Source organism: Triticum aestivum, chromosome 1A, assembly GCF_018294505.1.
Source record: "Triticum aestivum cultivar Chinese Spring chromosome 1A, IWGSC CS RefSeq v2.1, whole genome shotgun sequence".
In the NCBI taxonomy this organism is placed as follows: domain Eukaryota; kingdom Viridiplantae; phylum Streptophyta; class Magnoliopsida; order Poales; family Poaceae; genus Triticum; species Triticum aestivum.
The window spans coordinates 286081322-286104899 of NC_057794.1; the positions used below are offsets into that span (position 1 = coordinate 286081322).

The window sequence follows — 23578 nt, forward strand, 5'->3', positions numbered from 1 at the left end:
TTTGGTAAATTGCTCATATTTCCAACAGTAGGTGTAGCGACTTTGTTCGCCTCGAAGGTGATCTTTATATTCATTTTGTCAGACTCTGATGAATAAATTACTTAAAAATGGTTGCATGCATCAGTTTGATGGCCGGGGTAATCTTCTTCTCAAAAAATATCCGTAATTGTGGCATTCGTTAAGAAAAACGTAAGTGTAGCACTGGTCGTGGTTGACCATCGTCCCACTCGCATCACGTGTTGCGCCAGCAGTCCGCTAGATAAACTAGTAAAACGCCCGTGCGTTGCTATGGGCTATACTGTATATAAATGAATCAGACAAATTATTGATATTGAAGCTTATTTCTCTCTCATACACCAACCTCAAGGTCGACGGCAGGTTCCCGCGATCTAGTGTAGCATAAACATGGCCATATTGGAGGGCTATACTGTATATAATAAAGGGGATTTGTTTTCACTGTATGTATGATACACTGTATGAAAAATGTAACAATGCGATAGTCCAGGCTCCCACAAATCCAGACCATACTGGAGAGAAAAATGTCTAAACTATGAACCCTGTTATCTCCAACACGCATACCAAACATAAAAACTCCACCCCATGACACACCCTTATGTTTTCCTGTCGCACCCGCCCCTTCCGCTCGGGTTTCGCCGTAGTGAGACATTTCTCGCTGGAGTCCTCTCCTTTAAAGTGGGATGACGCCCACCTCACCTTCGCCATCGCGGCCTCTCTCCTTCACACCATACTTCCCCACGGAGGGATTGCATTTAGACGTTGAAAAAAATCGATGGCGAGGGAGTCATGGAGGAGGGGTAGAGAACGAGCCGGTGAAAGCCAAAAAAACCTGCGTACAATGTTTGCTCCGCCTGGGTCATAGAGGAGTCCCCTGGTAGAGGAGTTTGGGGAGAAGAGGACGGTGACACGAGGACACGTCGGGAGGATCACAAGGAAGGCACGCTGGTAGAGGAGATCAGGGAGAAGAGGACGGCAGCGCGAGGACGTCGGGATTATCGCGAGGAGGGCAGACGATGGGAGGATTGCGTTCACATACACGTTAATGGGCCAGCCCAATGTTGTGATGTGATGATGTCAAAGGTGGGCGAAAGATAGGACTGCTGGGATGAGGTGGAGTGAGACGAGACTACCAACTAAGACATTAGTAGTAGAGATTACTGAGAGTTGGTATAACATACATAATCCTTATGGAAAATGTTAGGCTGAATCTTTGAGTTAGTGAATCTATCTTGTAAACTCCATTGTAGACCATGCATACACATTATTCTCCAGAAGAGCTGGTGCAGATTATTTGAAGAAGCTTGACATCCCATAGACCATAGTCCTCATGTAATCTTGCATTGAAAGATATAGGTATGTAAGACAGTTAGCTTGGAATGAAATAGATAATTAAATGGAAAAAAGAAGAACTGAAATGAGGTAGAACTTCCAGTAGGGTCAAATTTCATTACTCAGACTAACCAAAAGTTTCAGAACCGAGTTCTTGGAGCTCTTTGTCTTTGTGGTCATCATTCTTTATAATCTAAAACGTGAACATTTGGTTGGTAAAGAACATTACGTGTTAAATATGACATGTTATAGCAAGCCTAATATCAGGACCACCTCTCATGGGCACAATCAACTCCCTGAAGCCTCTTTTTTTTATCAGATGCATAATGCACATCACTTACCGAGGAAGATTTTAGCCTCTTCAACATAACAATTGGCATCCCTTGTCAAAGCTCACACCAAAATAATTGCACGTGTAATCATTCTACCCTTTGATTGATAGACTAAAAATAAGTACACAAAAGATAGGAGCTACTCACATTCAAACTTCTGCCACAAGCTCGTTGATGGTCAATGCCCCTTTAACATGTTCACACATAGTACGTCAAAAAAATATTCTTCCAACCAGCCCATACAGAATGCCTCAAATTGGCATGATAAAACAAATCCAGTTTGCATTATTCATTGAAATGATAAAAAATGAAAACATCTCAAACCAATATGTATGTAGAACCTGAAATTATATCTTATGTATCAAAACGACTATACAACCTTCCAAAAAGCGAAGGAGGACCATACATAATACAATACTCCTTTCCAGCGCTTTACGTTGCCCGCCTCCCAATGCATCCCTGGTCATCTCCATGGCCTACAGGAGACGCTTCACCTACAGCAGAATTTCGAGATAGGAATCCCTTCTTCACCTACAGCAAAATTTCAAGATCCCAACACTATCAGGCCAATACAAAGATCCATGAGAAGTGTGAACGCACCAACATCTCTGGGTATGCATGGACCGTATGGGTAACTGATTTGGGAAATGTAGGCGGCGATGCTGGCATGGCCGACGGCACATGATGCATCTATAGTGAGACCGGCGGCGGCCAGCAGCACCGTGGCGGCCCAATTCGATAAGCCCGGCGGTCGAGTACCTGGAAGGCCAGTAGCCCACGCCCACGACGTTGGCAAAGTAGCTCAGGATGGCAGCGGCGAATCGCTGGGTCACCCGTGTCAGTGACCTCGAGGCGCCGTTGGCGCGAAGGGGAGCATGTTTCCACTGTCGTAGATCTCCCATGCGACATCAATGGTCGACAGCATTGGTCTCTCTCGATGGACCGGATCTTCCCTATCGCGGTATTCGGGGGAGAGGGGGTAGGCAGTGCCAAACAGCGGAGGGAAAGGCTTGACCTGGCAGGTTCTTGAGCGGTTTGACAGTTCTTGTTTTTCAAGGATAGCTGAATGCCCTTGCGTTGCTATGGGACATCCAAGATATATATATATATATATATATATATATATATATATATATATTGATCAATAACCAGAAGGTTATTAATTCTACTTCACAAACTTCGACAATGCATGCACATTTTAATTTTGATCAAAAAACAAAGGTAACAAACTCCTATAACAGTGGATAAAATACAAGAAATCAGTCTAACTGAAAATACCACGTCTACCTTAGAACTTCTATAATATCAATTAAGAAGTCTGCTACAAAACTTAATAACAGGTGGAAAGGGGCAGCTAGTATCTCTCCAACAAACAAAATCATATCATACAAAATAGATTGCCTGCAGTCAATAAAATAGTAGTAGGGCATCTGAACAAAAAAATACATAGGGAAAATGGAACATGTCGTTTCGAAGATTACATTAATCATGTCAATGTTAACCACAATACTGAAGATAGGCCATAATGGCCACATGACCATCTGCACTGTACTGATAACGGAACTGCGTGTCTTCATTGCTATCATTATAGATTAACATATTTAGTAGTTTCAGCACAAAGGTTCCATAATGTCAGGGTAAATTCAAGAATCTTCACACGCACTTAATAGACCATGTAATAGCATGTTGAAAACTACGCAGGAAAAGCATGGTTCCGAGATACTTAAGTCTTGAGGTCAGTCCAGTCTTACCATGAAAATGAAAAGACCATATGATGTCTGGTGCAGCTCCCTATTCATCAGTAGAGAATCCTTCGATTTATTTACATGAAGATTCTTATTGGGCATGGCTGCATCAGTCCGAGTATATATATCTGGATGATTGATTCCACACATGTGGAGCAGATATTGGAGATTATTATGATTCTAGCTTATTCCAAACTTTATTTATTTTTATCCCAGTTCTAGACTTCTAATGTCTGTGAAAGAAGAAAATCTTGACCGGAACACAAAATGGCAACAATAAGAAAAAGTTATCACCGGAGCAATGCAGTTAAGAGTTCCGGACACCTTTCCGAAAGAAGTGACATATATTAGCATATTTTATCAGAACAATTCAATCTGCAAATTAGCAAACATGGACATTTCAGTGCATAGTAGTACGAAAAAAGGTGAAAAACAAGTGAACTGTGACACAATGTAACAGCTGAATCAACAAGGACATGTTAGAATGCGAACATATTGGAGATGAGAATTCCATTGACCTCTTGTTGGACTCTTCAAATCAGATCACTGATGGCGCTTCCAGCAGCGAGGCTTCCCCACGGCAAGGCATCTTTCTGACTATTGTAGCTCTGGAGGATTATGCCATCAGTAGATAATCTACCAGGACCTAAGGCTTCTCCATCCAGCCACGGCTGCAGCCGCGTCCACATCACCGTGGATGCTCCGCCATATCCGCCTGGACGAGCGCAGGCTCTTCATCACCAACCTCTTGTTTAGCCACGATGCCACGGTGGCCACCAGGCGGCTTGAAGCCACAAACAACATGCTTGAGCACACATTGTGATGTTGGGGGTCACACCCGACAGCGACACCATGCAACGCGTCATGGCGGCGTTCATGGAGGCGTTGGCGCGATGCTAGCTCCCGGCATGGGCTGGCCTGTGCAGGGCACTGCTCCTACCCCGTGCGGCGCCCGCGCCACCATCGCACCCTATACCATGCAATCAAATTGGCGGATAGAGTGCAAAATAATGGAACAAAATTAACAGAAAGATGAACAATGTGCAAGTAGCAACCTCAAAATACGAGGACTACTCGTTTTGAAGTTTCAGAAGAGTTGATCTCAGAAAACTTCAATTGAACGCAAGACCGAGTAGCAATGTACCCGGATCAGCAGCCTGATTTTTAGATGGTGTAGCTGGCAAATCTTCAAATCTAGTCCCCAATAAGGAAATCAAGAGCAGATCATGAAGTTAATATACAGAGCTTCCAGAAATCACACATTCACCTACATCCAAAATGAAGCCTCCACCTGCCAAAATCACATGCCTAGTTCTTGTAGTGTCCCAAAGGCAGTATGTAAGGCAGCGGAATGGATGATCAAATCATAAAACACAATCTAGTATTTACCAGCGATTCAGTATCCTGCACGTCGGACTGGATCTCAGAGAGCATCTGCTTCATCTTGTCTTAGATCTCACCATGTAAGATGAAAATAACAACAGCGAATAGAAATAGGCACGGGAAGAGAGGGTGGCGATCTTGGCGAAGACCTCGCAGATGCAGAGTCGCCGTACTGGCGCTCGTAGCCCTGGAACACCTCACTGCTTATGATTGCTCCTCTTGATCGCCTTTCATGGCATGTATTAAAGATAAATGGTAGCTAACCAGACCTGGCCGCTGCCACCGCCGAGAGGAGGTTGAGTAGTCAGCCGTTTGCGTAGGTGAAAGCTACTATGCACTTGAGACAATACTGGGCGCGCATCGAAGGAGACTTCATGACTATGTCCCGGATCCACCGCCCCCTGTCCTGCTTGACCCATCCACAGGAGTCAACACCGGACGCACCGGCTCATCGTCGATGCCGACGAGCTGTTTCATTGTGAGGTCAAGGGGGACCGCGGAAGGTCCGCACTGGTGCCTGTGCTACGCGCTACTCGCTAGCGGCGTCAACTGGGAAGGGGCGGCTAGGGTTTGAACAGGGAGGAGGAGACACGGCTTGCGTGGATTTTTCGTTGCTTGTGTGCGTGGGTATGACGGTTTTGCTGGTTTTTTCGCCGGATCGCATGGGGGTGGGACCATGTAATTAAGAAGAACGAATCATGTTTGGGGTCGAACGTAAGCAGGGAAAACCAACAGCGCACGGGAGGGGGGCTCGACGAAGGGTTCGACGACGTAAGACGGGAAACGGGACGCTCCGTTTCTTTTATGTATTATATTATATATATTGTTTATTTTTTTATTATTATTATTATTATTATTATTATTATTATTATCGTTATTATTAGAGATAGAGATTAGAGATTAGAGATTATTTGTTCCTTGAAAATCTATTATTTGTTTCCTAAAGCAAATTGCATTAATGGGAGAGATCCGTTGATTTGGCTAAGGTAGAAAAGAATCTATTATTTGTTTCCTAAAGAAAATTGCATTAATGAGAGATATTTGTTGATTTGGCTAAGGTAGGAAAGTTAGATCCGTGATCTTTTATGAAAGTGTTGAAAATAAACCGTACCGGACTACCAACTCCTTCATTAGGTTTTTTTTGCTGGTTAATTTTCATAAGTTTTTTTCGCTGGATTGTCTTGGGTGCGATCGGAGGTTAGGCCCTGGAGTGCGTGGGGGCGGGTGGGGCTTCGGTACGCGGTTTTTTCGGTTCATGGCGGTTCAGTATGAGGTGGGATGAGGTACCCAAAAAAACCATGAAAGGTGAGACGAAGAAAAACCTGAAAGCGAGACTATCAACTGCTTTATTAGAAGTAGAGATAAGATTGAACGCGAAGACTACCCGACATATAGTCTTTCCGTTGTTAATTCCCGGATTGCATGCCGTGCGTACTCCTCGCTCGTCCGGCGACTATCTCTCTCCTTGGACTCAGTAGATTAGTCACACCGAGATCGCGTTCTAGTAACAGACCAAACGGTAGTATCTATCATCGGGCAACAACCTTACCTGCTGTATATAAGGGCCAAAGGCTCGCCACACCCCATTCCTTCATGCGAGCGAGATTCCCAATCTAATCGCCGGTTCTGTTTCTCCGCCCACAACGAAGCTAGCCAGAGATCGTCGGAGATGGCCACCTTCCGCGTTGCGGACGCGTCGGAGTACTTGGCCATCACCGGCTGGGGCATCGACGACGTCAAGCTCGCCAAGAAGGCGTAGGTCTTCATGGGGAGCAGTGCAAGAAGTTCAGCATCTCGCCGGTCAACTACGAGTTCGAGGTGCACGCCATGAGCGCCGAGAAGCTGCCCTTCATCCTTCCCGCAGTCTTCACCATCGGCCCCAAGATCACCGCCACCGGGGCGGAGGCGTCAGACAAGAGGGACCTCGAGGCGCAGCTCCTCCTCTACGCCAAGCTCATCGCCCCGCTGCACAGGTCGAGGAGCCACGTCCACGAGCTGGTCAAGGGGATCATCGAGGGCGAGACCCGCGTGCTCGCCGCCGACCTCACCATGGAGGAGATCTTCAAGGGAACCAAGACCTTCAAAGAGAAGGTTTTCAACAGGGTGCAGCTGGAGCTTAATCAGTTCGAACTCGTCATCTACAACGCCAACGTCAAGCAGCTGGTGGATGTGCCGGGGCACGAGTACTTATCCTACCTCGGGCAGAAGACGCAGCAGGATGCTGCCAACCAGGCCAAGGTGTACGTGGCCCAGGCCCGGATGAAGGGAGAGGGAGGGCCTGACTCGGCAGAACGCCGCCAAAGTGGATGCTGAGACCAAGATGTTGTCGGTGCGGCAGCAGGGTCAGGGGCTCAAGGAGGAGGCCAAGGTGAAGGCCGAGGTGCAGGTGTTTGAGAATGCACGGGAGGCCGACATCGCGGCGGCCAAGGCCGAGCTTGCCATGAAGAAGGCCGGATTTGACAAGCAGGCCAAGGTGGCAGAGGTTAAGGCGGCCAAGGCCGTCGCCGTCCGCGAGGCCGAGCTCCAGATGGAGGTCGAGCGCAAGAACGCCATGCGCCAGACCAAGGCCGAACAGCTCAGCAAGGCCACAGTGCAGTACGAGACACAGGTATCTACGTATGCATGTGCTTAAACCTTTCATACATTTCATCGATCTCATGCATGCATGTGTCAATTTATGCGTGTAGGTTCAAGAATCAAACGCGCTGTTCTACAGCAGGCAGAAAGCGGCGGAGGCAGCGCTGTTCGAGCAGATGAGGACGGCGGAGGCGCGCAAGGCGCAGGCCGACGCGCAGTTCTTCGAGCAGAAGATGGCAGAGGACGCCAAGCTGTACGCGAAGCAGAAGGAGGCGGAGTCTCTGGCCCTGCTGGGCAGGGCCAAGACGGAGTACGCGGCGTCCATGCTCCAGGCGCTGGGCGGCAACTACTACGCCCTCAGGGACTACCTCATGATCGACGGCGGCATGTACACGGAGATGGCGAGCATCAACGCCGGCGCAGTCAACGGCATGCAGCCCAAGATTAGCATCTGGAGCAACGGTGCCGGAGCGGACGGCGCCACGAATGCCGGCAAAGAGGCCGCGGGAGGCAGTGCGCTGCAGCAGGTGGCCGGGGTGTACAAGATGCTGCCGCCGCTTCTGTCGACGGTGCACGAGCAGACTGGGATGCTGCCGCCGGCGTGGATGCGCGCTGCCCAAGGACAGCGCCGCCAACTGATCGTCGTGGAGTGCGCGTTCCTCGTTTGATTTGGTGCCAAGACTCTTGTCAGCTTAAGCGTTAAATTAGGTTGCCTTAGGGCCCGCATTTTTTCAGGTTTATAAAGAACTATGAATATCCCAGATGTTTGTCCACTATCAGTCGTGTTATGCTTCGAACATTTTCCTGAAGTATTATTGTTAAGATTTATTTTTAGCACCTTTGATATTACAAGAAACTTTGCAGGGCAAAACATGTTCTCTCCATATTAAAAGTAGAAAGTTACTTGTGTGTACATGTCTACTCCCTTTCTCTCAAGATAAGTGTCTCTACCTATAATTTTATACTAAATTTAATATACATAGTTAAGACACTTGTGTTGAGACGAGGGAGTATTAGACCTCCCCCAATGCAAAGGTGCTTAGATGAGGTGCTAAGTATATTAAATGCCTTAGCAACTCAAGTCCACAATGCAAAGGTGCTAAGCTTTTGGGTGCTAAGCTTCGTACATTTAATTCGTTGTACACTCAAAATTGTGCTTCCACTTAGGTGCACGTGCTTAGCACCGTTTCTTCCTGGGGTCACCATACTACTCTCTCTCTTCTTAATTAGCATGCCACATCATATTTTTTGCTTAGTTGGCAACCTTAGCACCTGTACAAGGTGGAGCATTGGGAGGGGCCTTAGCCTGGTCATAGTGGGGAGTAACTTATACTAGTGTTATACATATGACACTAGTCGAAGTTACTATCTTCATAGTGCAAAGTAACATAATAGTAGTGTCATATGTGGCTTCATTTAATAGCTTGTAGACTCATGTTGTCTTGGGAAGCGCTATGTTACAGTAACATATTATGTTACCACTTCTCATTAACTACTTGCCACATAAGCAAAAATATCTCGAAGTGCGTTATGTTACTACTCCCTCCTTTCCGGTTTATAGGGCTTATCTCAAAATTTTAGTTTTTCCATTTTATAAGGCTCAATTTGGTTGTTCCCCATCACATGTTCAGACTTCAAGGTGCATTAAATCATTGCATGCAAGTATTAAGAAAAAATTGACCAATGCATGCATGCATTGCAATTAATGCATTCGTAAGCATAATTTTTTGAGGAAAACAAGAGCATTAATTGGGTGCTTTTGCAAACTACAAAAAATATTTCACCACTCATCATTTACCTTGGTTGGTGAGATTTTTGAATTGAGCCTTATAAACCGGAAAGGAGGGAGTATCTAAGTTACTCCCACTATGACTAGCCTTAGACCCTATTTGGTTCATAAGTCTTAGGACTTTTTTTAGTTCCAACTTATAAGTCCCAAGTCCCTAAAAAGTCCCTACTTGTTTGGTTCCTGAGACTTATAAGTCTCTATAAGACCATATTACAACTATAAGTCTCTATAAGTCCCTCCTTAAGAGTCTTATTTCATAAGTCACAAATACCCACTTTAAGTTCCTATAAGTCCCTCATGTTTGGTTTAGATGGAACTTATAGGGACTTATTTAAGTCCCTAGACCAATAAGTCCCTGGAAACAAACACCCTCTTAGTTTTCGCTTCGCAGCAGTCGTCAGATTTATTTATTTATTGCACGTCTGTAAGAATACACACATCTGGATAAGGAGAGGCCATGGAGTGAGTTCCAAATCAAAGTGCCTGATGACTCGATGCGAATCTTTCAAGCAGCAACAAGGTGCACGCCGCATGATGGCCTGGACACGCTCTTCTAGGAGGATAGGTGGCTTGACGGATGGAGGATCCAGGAAGCTGCACCGACTATTTACAGCATGGTCCCGAGCCGTGTTAGGAGGACGAGTCGGCTTCGTCAGGTGGTGATGGATGGCTCTTGGGCTTATTGCATTAATCCCGACCTTGGCACGCATGCACTCCAAGAGTATTTGGAGCTTTCACTCAGAGTGCAGGCATGGGAACCCACAGAGACTGGTCCGGATGTGTTCACTTGGTCCTGGGAAGCAAAGGGGCAATACTCAGTGCGGTCTGCGTACGCTGCCAAGTTTGGGGGCCGGGAGGTGATTCCGACTGCGGAATTAACGTGGAAATCACGAGCTCCGTCACAATGCAAATTCTTTACGTGGCTGGCTCTACGCAACAGATGTTGGACGTCTGATCGACTTGCTCGAAGAGGATTGCCACATCAAGACAAGTGCCCGCTTTGTGACCAGGAGGAGGAGACAATAGACCATGTGCTGCTAAACTGTGTTTTCGCCAGGTCAATCTGGGCGGCGGTCTGCACTGCGTTGGGGAAGCCTGAGTGGACGCCAACCCCACAAGATACACTATAATCTTGGCTCTGTACGAAGCAACAGCTCAATACGATAGTCAAAAAAGATCTGCACGCTGTTTTGCTACTGACCCTGTGGGAGTTGTGGAAACATCGGAACGCTGTGGTGTTTGACGGCGAGTTACCATCAACTCACCAGCTCATGCGAAGAATAGAAGCGGAAGGAAGGACTTGGGCGCGATCGGGACTTATGAAAGGCAATGTTGACTTTGTGTTTGCGGGTTTAGCGAGGTGGACTAGTGGGGAGAAGTAGTATCATGTGTACTAGGTGGAGTAGTGTTGTACATATGTGTGAGTAATCATCACACTTGTAATTGACTGATGGAGGCTTTCTATGCCTTTCCTTCTTTAATATATGATATGCACGCTCGTGCATATTCGAGAAAAAGAATACACACATCCGTATTCCTCGCTTCACTGAAAAGGGACTCGGTGGACCTAGCCTGGCCTTAAATGTTTTCCGTGCGGGCTCTTAATAAAACTGCTCAGTTAATGATCCTCTCCTATAGGAATTATAAAACTGCCAATATTACGAGAGAGGCGTTGCAGCAACCGGGCTTCACTGCTCTCTATATTTGAACACTTTGAAATTCGGGTTTTTGAAGTTTCAAAAAATGTGAATTTCTTTCTGGGGATACATATACACATTCCGATTACACGCATCAAGTTTTGGTACAAATCTCGTTTTGCTTTAGGCTATAGGAAAATAAATAAATTTCTGAGAGTATATAGGATAAAAAGGGTGCCATTTATGTCAGAAATTTCTCTTTTTTGTATTTCCTAAAATACAAAGTATTTCTTTTTCATATTTTTACCAGGCTTTAGGAATATGCATATGTATCCACATATTTATTCTCAGATTTTTTTGAGTACCAAAAGTGTGTTTTTGAATTTTTTCAAATAACAAGAGCAGTGGAGCTCGGTAGCTGCAAGCACTTTTCGCAATATTACTTGCTTTTGCCCTTGCTTGAAAGGTCGGCGCAGAAGAATCAAAATGTCAATTTTAATTCTCCGGTAAGAAAAGCAAAATATGTTTCATAAAACATGGCACAGATATATATTGGCAACTCCATGTCCATTTGAAACAACAAATACGATGCACCCTCTTCGTCCGGTAATACTTATCGGAGAAATGGATGTATCTAACGTCTTCTTTGGATTGGAGGATACATTCAATTTTTATCCGTTCCTCCGACTGGTATTTTCGGACGGAGGGAATAGAAGTCAAAATGAATGCTGGCTAGGATAGCCTTTTCTGCTTCCCCGCATCACTCGCTCAAGCAGCACGGGTGGCCGCCCCCGTGCCCAATCAGGTTGGCGCTTCCCTTCCACCCTCTTCCTCGCTGTCACCGGAGGAAACAGCCAAGCAAAGCCCTGGGCGGCGAACGGCCGTGGCGGTGGGGATCTCTCCCCCGCAGTCGGCGATGCATATCTAGGGTTCGAGGCGGGCCACTGATCTGGAGTAGCAGCACTCACGCGGTCTGGTGGCGCCATGGTGAAAGGGTGGTCGCGCGGGCGGCGCATCTGCTGCAGTGGCTAGATTCGGGTTGGCGATGGTGTGGGTTGGCATGGCGACGACCATGGACGGGTTCACGAGAGTTGGCCTCCTCAACGACGATGGCACGCGGCTCTTCTTCCACAGCGGGTCTATCAAGCTAGCAACTTGTCTTCCCCTCCTTACCAGGCTCGGTCTCTATAGTTTTGACGGACATTGCTGGGAAAATCCCCTGCGGCTACGGTTGCGGACAGCGGCAGACTCATGCGGGCATTGTCTCCTCCTTGGAGGCATCGTCTTGTCCTTGGTTGTCCCTTGATCGGGCACTAGGTAAACCCTAGGTCCAGTTCATCGGGCAAGGCGTTGGCGCTGTGGTGTCGTCCCCACCTTGGAGGCATCGCTTGGGTGCCTATGGTGTCTGCTGGAGCGGGAACAGGTTGCTTCGTCTGTTTCGGCAGCGGTGCTTGGGGCGACATGTTACTATGGTATGGTTGATGTTGTGGACATGAGCATTCGAAGCACTACGTACACCATCGCCGGCACCTATTGAGCGGCATCATCCTCAGGTCCGATTGTTTCCTGTTGTCCACTTGTCGATCCCCTAGGCGCTAAGGGTGGAGGATGTGTTGATCCAGTCTTGTCCGAATGTGATCGTGCTTCCAAGGTGTCTGGCTACGGTTTGTGACGCGGCCTCCGTGCTATGTGTTCTACCTCGTTATCATTCATGGCTTGGGTTTGCACAAGGCGAGTGGTGTGTCGTTTGTTGTTGCGGTGGTGTGGTTGCTAACCTCTTGGTTTAGCGTTGTATGCCGAAAGACTTTGTTACTGATGCACCTCTCCATGGTGTATCCTTGAATGCTAGCAAGAATTTAAGCTTCCGAAATCGATGCTTGCTTGAGCTCTAGTCGCAGTGGTACGCAAGATTTTCTGTATTCCCGTAAGAGAGGGAAAAGGAAAATAAGCTCATGTTGCCAACAGTCCACAAGAAAATAAAACAAAATAAGCATTAGCGCCGAAAAATTAGAAGTTGTTTTGAAGCATGCATTGGGAAGACACAGATATTGGGTCGGATTGTCTTGAACTTATTGAAGCATGCGATATTGGGTCGGATTGTCTTGAACTTATTGAAGCATGCACTGGGAAGACAGAGATATTGGGTCCTAATGCACCAATGCCCATGGAATTTCTGGAATTTGGTTCAAGCACTGTCCAAGGGAAGATGATGGATTGGCTCATTTTCTGGCCTCTCCTATAGAGCTCGAAAAATACTCTTGTTTCTTTTCCTTCCTTTGTTGTTTTGAATCTAGATGCAACTTTTATATTGGTCTGTGATTTGAGGAATGCTTGGTGTAGATTTTGTTCAATTAGTGATTTCTTGTGTTTCGTGTGATTTTGCTTGTTCTTCGTGAAATCCCCCTCCAATCGTGAGATCAAAGGACCTAAACAGCCTACCATCACCTATGAAGATGTAGGGAGACATGCGAGGAGCAGCGGCACAGATCAGCCTCCAGGAAGCTGATGTCAATCCATAAACACGTGCGACTAAGAGAGCACTCAGCAATCTCATCCACAAAATTCGTGTATAAGTTTTGCGTGAGATCTTTTTTGGGTGTGTCTAGGGCACATCTAGATGTGTTTTAGTTATTGCACATCTAAGTGAGTGAATCAAGCATAGAAAAGAAAAGAAAAAAGAAAAAGCAAATATCCACACGAATCTCAATGTATGATCAATGACATCCAAAACATTAACGTGTGCATCAAGGGCACTACCTCGTGATGGCCATGTCCGTGATCTTTTACTGTGCCGAACAAGAGAGAAAAAAATGAAAACGATCCAGCGATGAAAACCCTAGAGTATTGTTTCCCCAAATCCCGCCGACGCACGCTCTCCCTCCCGTGCTCGTCCTCCCTCCTCTCCACCTCCACGCCCATGCTTCCCCACATCCCTCCTCTCTTCCACCTCCTTCCCGGATCTCCACCATAATCCCCACCAGCGCCACCCACTCGTCTCCTCCTCTCTTCTACCTTTATCCCCCTTCCTGATCTCTATATCTGCGGCGACGCGGGGGAAGCGGCAGTGACGGAGACGCTCCGGTGGCGGCGCGGGAGCGGCTTATCCGGGCCCTAGTCTGGGGGTTCAGTTCCAAGGCACCGATGGTTTTCTTCGTCTACGATGCCGGGGCGGAGCTGGCGTTCCAGTCCACAACTATTCCAGCCGCCGAACGCTCGGCGATGGGGCGAGGTGGTGGAAGCATTGGTGATGGAAGCTGACCGTGCGGGGTGGTGGAGCAGCGGCCGCTCGCCGGGGCACTGTCGAGCAGGAGCACTGCCATGGTGCCGCCTTTTCTCGTTGCTGAGGATGGTACGTGCTTGAGCTGAAGCACGACGCTGGCCCACGGTTGGGAGACTTCTGTAGTTAGTTAAATGCTATTTACTTGAATTCAGATTGTTGTTGCACTTCCTAGCAACCTATTTTGTTTCCTATTCTCTCAAATCATGTTGCTCATTCTTGATCATTCATGATTTAGAGGATATGTTGGTAATCTAAATGCTATATATATATATGTACTGTTTCATCAACGATAAATCTTGGTCCTTGGATAAATTACAGCAAAGCTTCGGTTACTTGGAAAGAATCATGAATAATGTTATTTTTAGCTAATACTAGATAAGAATGTTTTTGCTTTACTGCAATTAAAATCCCTAGGGGCTGATATGATCTTCATAATTAGTTTATTAATAGGTTTGAGACATCAAGATAAAGTTTCTTTCGGGCCTTAAGCAAGACAATGAGGACAAGTCTACGTAGACAGAGCTTGTCGCTTCTCTTAAGGTAACAACGATGACTTCCCTTCATTAATTATTTTATAATTCTATAATTTCAGATACAATCAGAAAGCACCTCACTGTTAACTAACGTAATCTCCATTAGCTTATTTTATTTTATGAAATGAATCGCCACAACTTTCTTAATATTTCCTGAATTCTGTATTGCATTTAGTTAGATTTAGAGTGATTTGTTCTGCTCTTAAAAAGAAGAGGCATTCAAACAACTATACGTATTTCAGTTGGAATGATTCTCTGTGCAAACATTGATGTTTAGATAGTATACTTCACTGCATCTAAATATCATTCTTTTGTTTGAAATTCGGATGCTACACCAAGGTGATAGAATCACATACCCATTCATATTCCTGAAAACTAAAAAGTGCGTGCGCACTATTTGGACATCTCGAGCGGCCGCTCTGTCACACACATGTATGTGTATTTTTTTTTGTCTCGTAGTGCATGTTGGTGCTGGCATTAAATGTGTTCATACTAGTCCCATTAATTAGAGCAAACAGATCCACGTATTTTTATTTCGGGATTTCAAATTCTTTTAAAGCTGTATCTTTTAAACCACACTTCAGAATTCAGTCCTGTTTTCACCGTTGGATTCATCGCAACGAGATCTTTGAAACTCGATCCCGCATGGATATGTTTCGACGAAATTTTTTTGATGCCAATTTTAGTGCTATGTTGTGCAACTAAAATACTGCATTGTGCAACTTTAGCACTACATGGTGCAACTTTTTTTAAAATCAGTTGGCTTGTAATTTATTCTAATTGTACATACATTGATGTTTTAGTTGGCTTATAATATAGTCTAGTTGCACACACATTAATGTTTAGTTGCCAGAAGGACTAGTTGCACACACATATGCTCAGTTGGCTTGTAATTTAGTCTAATTGCACACATATTGATGTTTAGTTGGCAGGACACTAGTTGCACACACATATGCGTAATTGACGCCGCAATGCAGTCTAGTTGCACATACATTGATATTTAGTTAACAGTACTAGTTACACACATATATGCTCAATTGGCGCGGCAATGTAGTCTAGTTGCACACACATTGATGTTTGGTTGGCAGGACTATTGACACACACATATACTTAGTTGGCAAGGGAATGTAGTCTAGTTGCACACACATTGATATTTAGTTGACAGAAAGACTATTGGCACACACATATGCTCAGTTGGCACGGCATGTAGTCTAGTTGCACACATATTGATGTTTAATTGGCAGGAAGACTAGTTCGTCGAAACATACCCATGCGGGATCTAGTTTTGAAGAGCATGTCGCGAAGATTCCAACTGTGAAAACAGATCGCAATTCTGATGTGCAGATTAAAAGTTATGTCTTTTCAAAATTCTGAAACCACAAATAAATGCATAGGAGAATAAAGTGCATGCACCAAAAGATATGGCTGTGTTGCTATTTAATATGTTACAGAAAAATGGATTAGACGAGAAAGATTTTCTAATTAGAAGAAGGGACAAAAAAATTTCTTAAATAACCGGCCGCTCGTTAATCATACTGGACGGCTGGGCGCCGGCTAGACGCGTCCTTTCATATTAGGTATCTCAGAACTCACACAACAAGTTCCGCTATTGCTGTTGTCACTCCGGCTGATGGAGAGAAAATTGGATGAGCTCTTCCTTTGGATCATCTCCTTATATTGGTTAGTGAAAAGTTGTTCCTATTGTCGCTGCTCACCTTGCTGCTGCTCCCATGGATATGGAGCTCGGGGGAGAGGGTGCGCCGCTGCTTCCCATCTACCTTGCCTGATCCCGACCGTCGATGCATGACACCCCGTCCTCGCCTCCGCTGGATACAGGGATTCGTCCGTGTCCTCATGACCCTTGCACGGAGGCCAATATGGAGAGCCCCACGAAGACCATGACCACATGCACAAATGGGGAGGGGGGTTGCCCTTGATGATTCAAATCAAGAGCACCACCACCATCACCACAACAAGATCCAGCGCCTGCTACCGGAGGAACTTGCCGAGGAGGCAGATCGCTTGGCGTTGGTTCCGTCGATCTGGAAGGTTATATATTTTCCTGCACATTTGCTTCGTTTGACTATAGAGATAGATGTAAGATGCTCCAAACAAAGCAATACCCTTTAACTGCGATACAATGCTTTTTATATCACAAATAAATTTTAGGACAATACCTTCTAACTACATAAGCTATTTTCCCAGTTACACTCCATGGAAATTATGGTGTGTGTGTGTGTGCGTGCGTGCGTGCGTGCCTGCGTGCGTGTGCGTGTGTGTGCGTGTGTGCGTGTGTGCGTGTGTGTGCGTGTGGGTGTGTGGGTGTGGGTGTGTGCGTGTGTGCGTGTGTGTGTGTGTGATATGCAGAGAGCAATTTAAGTAGCTTGCTGCAGATGTTGTTCGGTTGGGAAACCTATGCAGATATTCGAAATGGTACAACTTGAATCAGCATTTCTCAAGGTTGAAGTCTGAACCCACACATCAGAAATACTCTAAAGAAGCAGCAGCATCCAGTCTGGATTGAGTGAGGGAGGTGAGGTGCCTGACGCACTATGAAACAACACTGACAGCTAAATTGACAATTTTAGTAGGGGTGGTAGGGGGAGTTTTCCATTTGCAAGCATCTGGTAATTTGATTATTGATGGTGTCCTGCATGTTGTCCAAGGAAAATCAGATCACAAAGAGGTGAGAAGATGGTTCTACAATGCTCGACCAGATAGCACCGACCTGGACAGTGAGGCCATTCATGTACATCATCTTATATTCTCCTTTGTTTGTCCTGTTTTCCCCTGAGTATGTGTGTAATGGAACTATGGAAGTGCTTATTTGGACAATGCATATTGGAACAAAATTGATCTGTCTCTTCATTTGGTTTTGCTTTGCCCTCCTTTTGCAAGTATTTGTATTTCAAGATCATGTGCTAGCTTGTTCCTAATAAAATTAATCTTTCGTTTTTGTTCAGGGAACATTTAGATTATGTCAAGAAGGTTGGTAAACAGGCAGGAACTTATTTGCACCGATGCCATTCCTCGCAAGAAGTTCTAATTAGTATTCACCAGGTATCTTAAGTTTTCAATGTAAAAACGTCAGAATATCTTTCCAAATTGTGGTTCCTACTTGGTTTAGTTGAGTCAGAATGTAGTTCTCATGCTTTCTTATATGTTTGTGTACTCCATCTTTCTAGATGATATTCCCCTTACCTGAGAAGAATATGTTTCTTTCCCGGTTTTCTTACATGCTCTCTGGTCATTACATTTGTGTATTTCCGTTATTATTAGCAAAATGGCATTCAGATTCTATTTGTTTGCATCACAACCAATGTCTGTAATGAATGCTTGCAATGGAGACGTCATTAAGAATGATGTTGAAGTTTGCCTTTGATCCTAAATCACTGGATGTAGATCCTTCAATTTGTTTAAATCCGAGAGATACGATGTTATTCTTCGATTAGGTACAACTCACTTTCTGTTCTTTACATATTTGCCGAAAAGAAATTCTTAGTTCACCATGTGTTCGTGTTTTTGCCTCTCGTGTTCACTTTTGTAAGTCATTTAAGACAGCTGAAATTGAACTGTTTTAAGTGTTGTCCTAAATGTCTAAAACATCTTACAAAAGTGAACGGAGGGAGTAATTTAATCAATTTTGTGTATGATGTTGTCTGAAACTCTCATCTTTATTCAAACAAATACCTGACTTCTGTGAGTTCTATTTGTGTGTGGCACTACTGTATTCAAATCTAAATCTTTAGAGGTTGCAAGTACATCATGTTTTCTTTGTAAATTGTCGTGAGTCTATGAGTTTCTTAGCGATCCTTCCTTGATTTATAACCTTGGATGTAAATTATATTTTTAAGTACACAGCAGTATATACCTATGGTTAATTTTGAAGAGTTGTGGCACATGATGCAGGCTATGAGACCAAGCTACGCCTCCCCTGAGTAAGCATATCAAAGCTTGTCTAGGACATTGAGGCAAGTTCTCTACCCGGTGAAAATGCTAAAAGGTGACTCATGTTCCTAGAGTATTTCTGAATCGCATACGCTTCCAATCTGTTAATTTAATTTTACTGATTAGCGGTACAACCTTCCAGATCATTTCTGTCGCTAGAGCTCATCGACACGTCTCAAGACGATGTTGATGTTGTTATCTGCACCAGCGACAACGACGGTGAGCACACAGCCCACATCAAACAACCTACATGCGCTACATATGTCTCGCAACAACCAGCAGCCTAGCACCCAAGCCTCTCCTTCCGGCTTTTGCCCTAAAGGATCTAAAATCTTGGCAAGAAACCAAAATCGGATCATCATCTCCGCTACATCATTTGTGGTGACAAGGTGAAGCTCTATCAACAGCATGTTGACAAGCTAGAGCACCTCATACATGCTAAAGAACCCATCATACCATAGTACATCTGCCTCATGAATAAGACATTTGCAAGACAGGATGAGTGGATGGTGACTATCTCCTCACATTATCTTTCCATTGGACATAAAATAACACCCTGCTGAACTTCATAATCATATCTTTCTCCAATCTGCAGTTGTTCTCCATTAGTTTCACCAATGAGCACCTCCTAGAGTGCATTGGATCAGATCTGGATGACCTGTCAATCAAGTTTAGAAGCAGGAGCATTCACAACATCGCTCACATTATCACAACAACTGATGGCAGGCGATGATTGCCACAAACTAGACAGATTTTTCACGACGCTAACAGGACGGCAAATCATCTTATGTTTACAAGGTTGCACCATCACATGATGATTGTTACAGTCAAATTTCCAGACCTTTACAAACTAGCGCACTGCTCTCTAATGATGGATAAATCTCCCGCCTCCTTGTATAGCTTGTCTATCAAAGGACATGTATCCATATACATCCGTGTCAATTCACGCCGTCATACTATACTTTTGGACCAACAAAGCCTAACCCAAAAAATAAAAAAGACAGTGGAAGGGGCGCATCTCATCTGGCACCGCCCCAACCATTATTAGAAGAAAGGGTCTGGAAGGGTCACTTGTTAATCTGGCACCGCACAACAAACAATCAGGCGGGATATCAAGGTATTGTGTAACTTTATATGTAGTAATCTGGATAGTTTAAATTTATTAGAGCATAAATATATTAATAATTAATCTATAGTACTTTATATTGTTATAGTTGTTTATAAATATATTAACATTACTTCATATATAATATTGATGTTCAAGAATAATTAGTTGGGAAAAACAGACAAATAACTATTAGTAATTCTCTATTGCCATAACATCATAATTATGGCAGTTAGCATAGTAACTTTGACACTTTTTAGATACGCACCAACCTTTCAATTTACTCAATCACATCAGCATATTGTGTTTGAAGTTTGCTTATATGAAAACAGGTGTTGAATTTCCTTGTTGCGTTTTCTTTTGATTTATCATCTGTCAGATTTTTATCTTTTTGATATTTGCATGGGATGGATTTGAACTTCATTCTTGCTAAAAGCCTCTATGCAAGTTTGTTCGAGATACTTGTAGAACAAATCAACAAGTCCCTTTTAGTTGGCAAGCGACGAGTTGGGAGGTCAATCAGTTTCCCCCTGCATCTGCAAAGGGATGCGATGGATTTGCTCTCAGCGCCGCCTCCATCCCTGAACCATCTTTGTCACATGCAACAGCCGACTTATCTTGGTGCGGCGGGAGTGATTGTTTAAGGAGATTGAGGCTCGGGGTGACGAGGCACAGAAGCAACACGATGACGACGCAAAGAAGTCACAAGTCGGTGGCTCCCACGGCTTTGCGTTGGCCGCCACATTGATCGGTGTTCTGTTTTTTTTTGGTTTTTTGTTTTTATTATGACAAGTGTCCTGTTTTTTTGGTAAATTGCCTTGAACGACGGAAGCTTGATGGATGTCCACGAACATAGCTGTTTGCTGATCCACTTTGGAGATGCCCTAATTTTATTGTATTTGAGTATCATTTATTTAGCTCTTTTGAAATTTATATTGCAACTTCTTGTAAAATGCCATGCTCATGTGTTACCAAGATTGCAAAAAAACAGCTGAAATGGACGGTTGCCAACCAGGCACCGCCCCAGCTTCCTTTCTGGAGGCGCTACAAGGTGACGCCTCAACCCCTAGTAGAACTTAGATGTGCAATACTTATGGCACATCTAGATGTGCATTAGCAAAACTGATCTTCTTTATAGCCGCCATACTGCACCACGAGCTCAACTCACAGGCATCTCGGCTTTTTCCTGCCAACTCATCGAAGCTTAGATTATGTGTTACAATGAGCAAATTATAGTGGATTTGCCGGAATTTTGATAAAGTGGTGGTTTTTTACAACTCAGCGATATCGCTGGCTACTAAACCACCCACAATCGGGAAGCCCTTTATGCACCAAAAGAGAGCGCAAAGCATTTAAATATCTGAAAGAGTACCGATCTGAACGCTTGGGACTAGCACTTCCGTCAGACCCCATGAAACAATCTGCTTGTGGCCCAAACAGAAAAATCAATCAACCCGTATTCATGCCAATGAAACGTTAAATGAGCGTGAAATGTCACCAATTCGACCCTCCTGCACTATCTACTACGTGTGGTCGGTTAGACACATTTTGTCACACCAAAACTGGACTAAAACGGTGTTAGGTATTTCAATCATACATACGTAAGACTTGCAGACGACCACAGGTAAGAAAAAGAAGAAAGAACATATAACAGTGTAGTACAAACTACAAACATAACCGGCTTCTACTAATGCACTGCGGATATTGGTCTCAACGACAGAAACAAACAAGAGCGCAACATGCAAAATTAATTCGATCCAGTGACACCTACCTAAATTAGAAGACACTATCGTAATGTACACAAACCAAAACATAACTACCATGGGCAAACCCAGTGGTACTAACCAGCAATAAGAAGAATTATACAGCACACTAAAGACATCACAACATAATTCTTGTTGTTGTTTAATGGAACGGAAGAAGTATGTATTTCAAACATACATGCCAACAGCGCATAAAATAGGCGGGTGGTAGTGCAGCCTGAATTTTGTTGCTCTGCTATTGATTGTGTGAGAGCTCAACAAATCCACACGGCAAAAGGAGCAGGCAAACCAGGCAGACGAGCAAACCGGGCAGACGACCAACAAAGGGTATCGTGTGAGACTCAACAAAACCACACGGCAGAAGGAGCAGGAAAACCAGGCAGACGACCAACAAAGGGTATCATACCTTACCACAAACACAGAATCAAAGCGCAAAACCTGAATCAGGGAGGATCACAAGGCTAAGAAACACCACAACAGTTTAGTATCAACATCAGCGGTTTCTAGTCAATGCACAGCAGATAGTAGTTTCAGCAACGGGAAACCAGCAAGAGCACAATGTAACAAAGCAAACCCGTTCAATGGGGATTTTGCTAAGGAGTCGAACAAGAAAAATATGCACATGACCACAACCAAATAAACAGCAGAAAGCCCTACACCTCGTTCGGTTAAACCAAATACCAGCCTGACCTACAAGCCATCCTCTGTTTGCATTGCAGGGCAGAACTATACTCCCAGTGCAGGAGTCGTTCCTTGGACACTATTTCCTAAAGCCAGTTAAAAGAAACTCATAACTAATTCAATCATGTAAACTTACCTAAATTGAAAGACACTATCACAGCATAACAAACCAAAATATGTGCTTATGAGAACAAAAGCAACAATCGATAGTTTTATATAGCAGCACTAATCAGAAAACAATTGTACAACGCACTAAACCCATCACAAACCTAGAAGGCATGTACCACTACTGAACGTTATTGGTATGTTAGGACAGAACATCGGCCTACATATTGCAAGTGTTGGAAGATCATGACAGTAAATACATATATAATTAACAATAGATAGATAGCTCATAAATCAATCAATCATCGAGTAACGAGCATAAACTTCAAAGCTCAGCAGTAATATATCGAATCACTTCAGATAAACGATGAGATAAACAGATCATGTTCACCATACGCAGATCAAAATACCTCGAACTTAAGCTCTGAGTTCAAAACATCACTTGCCACAAGTAACAGATCTAATAATAAAACATGTAAAGATGATAGGGGTACGACGACGACGATGCGGAGGAACCTAGGCGCGATTGCCACCGCGGGGTCCGTTGAAGGGCTGGCGGTAGGGCGCAGCGGCAGAGGTGGCCTCGGGGGCGCGCTCAACGCCGGGGAGGTCGGCCATGCCGAGGAACGCCAGCATGTCCATGGTCTCCTTGTCGACGCGGATCTCGTCGACCTCGAGCGCCGACTTCTCCGGCACGAAGTCCATGCGGCGCTCACGCTCCTCCTCCTGCAGCTTGAGGGAGATGCCGCGCACGGGGCCGCGCTGGATGCGGCGCATCAGATGGGTGGTGAAGCCGGCCACCTTGTTGCGGAGGCGCTTCGACTGGAGGATGGAGACCTCCTCGAGCACCTTCTTGTTGGTGTGGAAGTCGAGGGTCATCCGAGAGTAGTACTTCTCGATGACCTGGCGGGAGGTCTTCTTCACGGTCTTGGTGCGGACGCGACCCATGGCTGCGGCTGCTCCGTCTCCTTCTCCGGCGGCGGCTGGGCGCTGGTTGGTGCGGGGTGCGGCGGCGCGAGGGCAGGAGGAGTAGGGTTTGGGGGCGACGGGAGGGGAGGAACTTCTTATAATGGGTACCGGCCGCGTGGGTAGCTAGGGTTTCGGCGTGGAGGACGGATGCCAGCCGTTCGTGTTGCGATGGGCGCACAAGATCGTGATTGCCTTTGTTGGGCTTCGCATTGTTCGGAAGCTCTCTTCTGTACTCATTTAGGTTGATTTAGGCCCATTAGATTAGAATAGAACTGGACTGGAATCGTATCAGGCCATGTCTAATCAACACTTCTTATCTCCCTTTCCCTAGGGCTGCAAACGAGACTAGGCTCAGCAAATTTATACTAAGACTACAAAAAGGCA

General features: G+C 45.0%; 1 protein-coding gene, 1 long non-coding RNA gene and 1 pseudogene across 10 annotated transcripts; 2 read left to right on the top strand and 1 right to left on the bottom strand.

Annotated features, from left to right (window-relative positions):
- Positions 1-6416: 6416 nt before the first annotated feature.
- On the top strand, positions 6417-8023 carry LOC123119251 (flotillin-like protein 2; annotated as a pseudogene).
- Positions 8024-13592: 5569 nt separating this feature from the next.
- LOC123046204 (uncharacterized) lies at positions 13593-20582 on the top strand. 9 transcript variants are annotated; one of them, XR_006422029.1, is made up of 7 exons: positions 13593-14159; positions 14530-17156; positions 17299-17372; positions 17587-17683; positions 18533-18626; positions 18714-19080; positions 19167-20582. It is a non-coding gene; the product is annotated as an uncharacterized lncRNA (long non-coding RNA). The 9 variants fall into 9 exon arrangements; XR_006422034.1 differs by having other exon boundaries at positions 14530-14630; positions 16366-17156; positions 18714-20582; XR_006422033.1 differs by having other exon boundaries at positions 14530-14630; positions 16460-17156; positions 18714-20582.
- Positions 20583-22557: 1975 nt separating this feature from the next.
- On the bottom strand, positions 22558-23270 carry LOC123046228 (40S ribosomal protein S17-4). Its single transcript, XM_044469536.1, has one exon. The coding sequence runs from the start codon at positions 23171-23173 to the stop codon at positions 22742-22744; it is 432 nt and encodes a 143-aa protein (XP_044325471.1). The 5' UTR covers positions 23174-23270; the 3' UTR covers positions 22558-22741.
- Positions 23271-23578: the final 308 nt, after the last annotated feature.